The 3,613-nt window shown below is 42.6% G+C and overlaps 1 protein-coding gene across 1 annotated transcript in view; it reads right to left on the minus strand.

Moving 5' to 3' along the window:
* Nucleotides 1-3,613, minus strand: part of LOC101862930 (neuronal migration protein doublecortin) — a gene marked incomplete at its 3' end in the record, with an annotated part of 14,613 nt that overhangs the window by 5,583 nt on the left and 5,417 nt on the right. Inside the window, 1 exon segment of the mRNA XM_013080328.1 lies at nucleotides 183-1,015. Coding sequence (XP_012935782.1) covers nucleotides 183-242 — 60 coding nt within the window.

The raw sequence follows: 3,613 nt of genomic DNA on the forward strand, positions 1-3,613 counted from the left end.
CACACACACACACACACACACACACAAACACACACATACAAAAACACCAACACCCACAACCACTTGTGTAAACCACATAGACACGCGCATGTACACTCAAACAAACTCACAACATGTACGCACACACAAGCACGCGCACGCACAAAACCAGTTCTTACAAAAAAACAACCTAAAAAACCTACCTGCATGGGAGGGTTGTTTAACACCCGGCGAGGGGCGTGTTCGGTCACCGAAGCAGACATGGCGCAGCGTCAGGAGAAGGGGATTCCCCACCCAGCTTCCGCTGACAAACCAGACACTAAGTTGTGGGAAAATCCGATTCTCCCCTACAGCAGTAGGGTACTTCCCACCCAGCCACTTGTGACAAGTCAAACGTGATAATGGGAAAATCCAATTTCCCGAACACCATCAACTAACAAAACGAGTGTCCGGCGGCAGATAGGCCCATGCGCCTCACTTTTTCGAGGCCTTTTGCGATTCCTAAATAGGGGGAACGGGGGTCGGGATCACATTGTGACGTAATTCAATACTGTGATAGCTTTAAAGGAAGAAACAAAACAACGACTGAGGCATTTTTGTGGAAAGCAGCAAATCAGTACACACAGATGGAACGAACGGCTGTCGGGCGCTGCTGTGGTTATTGTTGTTGCTTATGCTGTCGTTAATGTTGTAGACGTTGTTGTTGCTGCTGTAGTTGCAGCTGTTGCTGTTCCTGTTTATGTTGCTGTCACCGCTGATATCCTTACAGCTTGGCTTTGTTGTCGTTGTTGTTATTGTCGTTGCTGTTGCTAAAGTTGTTGAAGATGATTATGAACGTGGTCGTGATGGTGGTAGTGTAGACGCTGATAAAGTCGTTCTTGTTCATCCCTCCCTCAGTTACAAGGAAAATCCACAGACAGCAGGTAAAGCCGTCATCAGAATAGAGCTACCACCCTGATAGTCCACAACTGCATGTGCAGGTAAAAGTCTCTCCCTGACGACCGGAGCACGCCTTCTGCTGAGTCTCATAGTATTCCTGTAAGGAAAGAGAAGCCACATGATAGATTCCAGAGACTGATATCAGTTATGACTTATAGTATCCTGGAGCAAAAGAAAGCATTCTAATACGTGCATGCACGCATGCAAAAACGTACACGCACACGCACACACAAAGACACACACACATAAACACACACACACGCACACACACACACACACACACACACACACATACACACACACACATACACAGATAACCATATTAACTTTGAATCATGCAAACTGGCATAGTATCGCACAATGAGATGTAGATATTTTTAAAAATAAAAAATAAAACATGAAACAAGCATAATAACTGAACAGTAAAAGTGTGGCAATAATAAGGAGGCTTATAGAACATATTGAACCTTATTTTAACAAACAAAGGAAAACATTCAGCCATACATGGAACGAAACCAAGGTGTGCTGAAACGATACACTATTGTTTGATGTCATACGAGGGTTGTTCAATAAGTCTTCACACTGAATGAAAGAGAAAGCTAGAAAGTTGACATTGGACACTCACAATATTACTTCACTATATTCAACTTGCAAATTGACACACTTTGTTAGACACTCTCCATTCCATTGTTATACGAAGTCCTTCGACATAGTCAGACTGAAGTCTTATTGAACGGCCCTTATAGTAACACAATGTTGTAATCAGTAAAACTCCAAGGTGTTCATTGACCGACCCTGCGTTGGTGTACATTAATACATTAGGGAAATAGAATGACGTCAGTATTCCATCTCAGAGAGCTATGGAAATATACTATGGATTGTGTTCCTTCTATGTTTCCAAATCGTATATGTAGATACATTTCAGAAATGAAGCCGGTCCGCCATCCCTCCCCCCCCCTTCCACACACACACACACACACACACACACACACACACACACACACACACACACACACACATACACACACATACACATACACACGCACACGCACACGCACACACATATACACACAGTGGAGTCCGCTTAAACTAAACATGGTTTATCCCAATACAGCGGTAAATCGAAAGAAAATAAATCTGTATTTTATTCTTCTTTGTATTTGTATGAAAACTATTGATAAGCTGAAATGCTCCTATTTGTAAACCGAAAAGAATTTCGAGGGTTACGCGTCGACTAAATCTTCACTTACAACGCTCGAGAAACGCAGATCATCAAGTCATACGCGCTTCAAGATAGCAAAACAGGAGAACGCAGTGTGCTGTATTGTTTGCCGACGTTTATCATACACACACCAAAAGACCTACTATCTGCATATTATTATAGGTCTATGCCTCGAGAAACAAGTATAAAGAATGTACATTGTACATGTACGTCAGTCTTCGGCGGACCTTCGGCTAGTCGTGGCCTATTGTCTCTGCAAAGCTAGTTTGAACAAAAAGGCTCTACACATGCGCACTTAACACATGACCGCATAACAATAATATGGCGTGTTTCATGACGTCATCGTCATTGAGTTTTCCCCCAGACGTTCAGAGTAAGAACGTATAGGTGTCTCGACGCGGTGGAATCAGGTGCTCGTCAATTTTCGGGCAAATGGAATTATTTTTCATGGTGTCATCTTAAAGGTTGCTCATTTGCCTTGCTTTGGATGAAAAATATATCCATTTATTTTAGTAAGAGTTTTATGGCACTTGCAACACTATAAGGTCATTTAAGTGCCGAAGATTAGAGGTGTTACAATAAGAGAGTAACAAACACAAAAAGGAGAGATCAGGACGACAGATGTTTGGTAAGAAAGAAGGAGCAAATCACACCAAAGCACCCGCCAATCACCCACAAAAATATCCATTGATCTCGAATAGAAGTCGAGATATTTGCAATTGAAGGAGGTGGGGTCGCCTAGTTTCAGAAGTAAAATTGGTGAAAAAAATGGCCGTCAAAATTTGGTGGCTTCCATAGCTTAAGAGTCCTTGGAAACTGCAAATTCACATTTTTTTGGGCCTTTAACCATTGTTTTGTCGTAATATCAACACATAAGAACGTTTTAGAATGTAGACACAAGGTGTTGAGCCAAAAAACAAAAATTTGAGGAAAAAAGTCCAAACTGGTGTGAAAATGCCGATTTCTCGGATTTCATTATTTTGACGAGCGCCTGATTTCACCACGATGCCTCACATGGGTTTTCTCGCTTCTCCAGACTAATGCAGAGCACAGTACAGTGCGCAGTCCCGTGTCCTGATCAACTTTTCGTGTGTTCTGTGTGACTGATCGAAAGACTGAAAAAGCTGACAATGTCGAAGAGAAAGCACAATGTATACAGCCTGCAGCTCAAATTGCAGTAACTAAGAGAGGCAGAGGAGAAAAAAAACCTACAACTTTCAAACAGGGAAATTTGCCGCAAGTATGGACATGGAACTCCGAACTCGTAGCTCTAGACAATCATCGGAATTTAATATGCAACCCAATATAAACAGAAAACACGACAGGGCTAAACCGAAGACGATCCGGCGACCCAGCAGATTTCCGACTCAGGCCTCCACTATGTGTGTGTTTGTGTGTGTGTGTTCGTGTGTGTGTGTGTGTGTGTGTGTGTGTGTGTGAGTGAGTGTGTGTGTGTGTGTGAGTGTGTGTGTG

The sequence above is a fragment of the Aplysia californica genome, unplaced genomic scaffold (assembly GCF_000002075.1).
Source record: "Aplysia californica isolate F4 #8 unplaced genomic scaffold, AplCal3.0 scaffold00081, whole genome shotgun sequence".
Lineage (NCBI taxonomy): Eukaryota > Metazoa > Mollusca > Gastropoda > Aplysiida > Aplysiidae > Aplysia > Aplysia californica.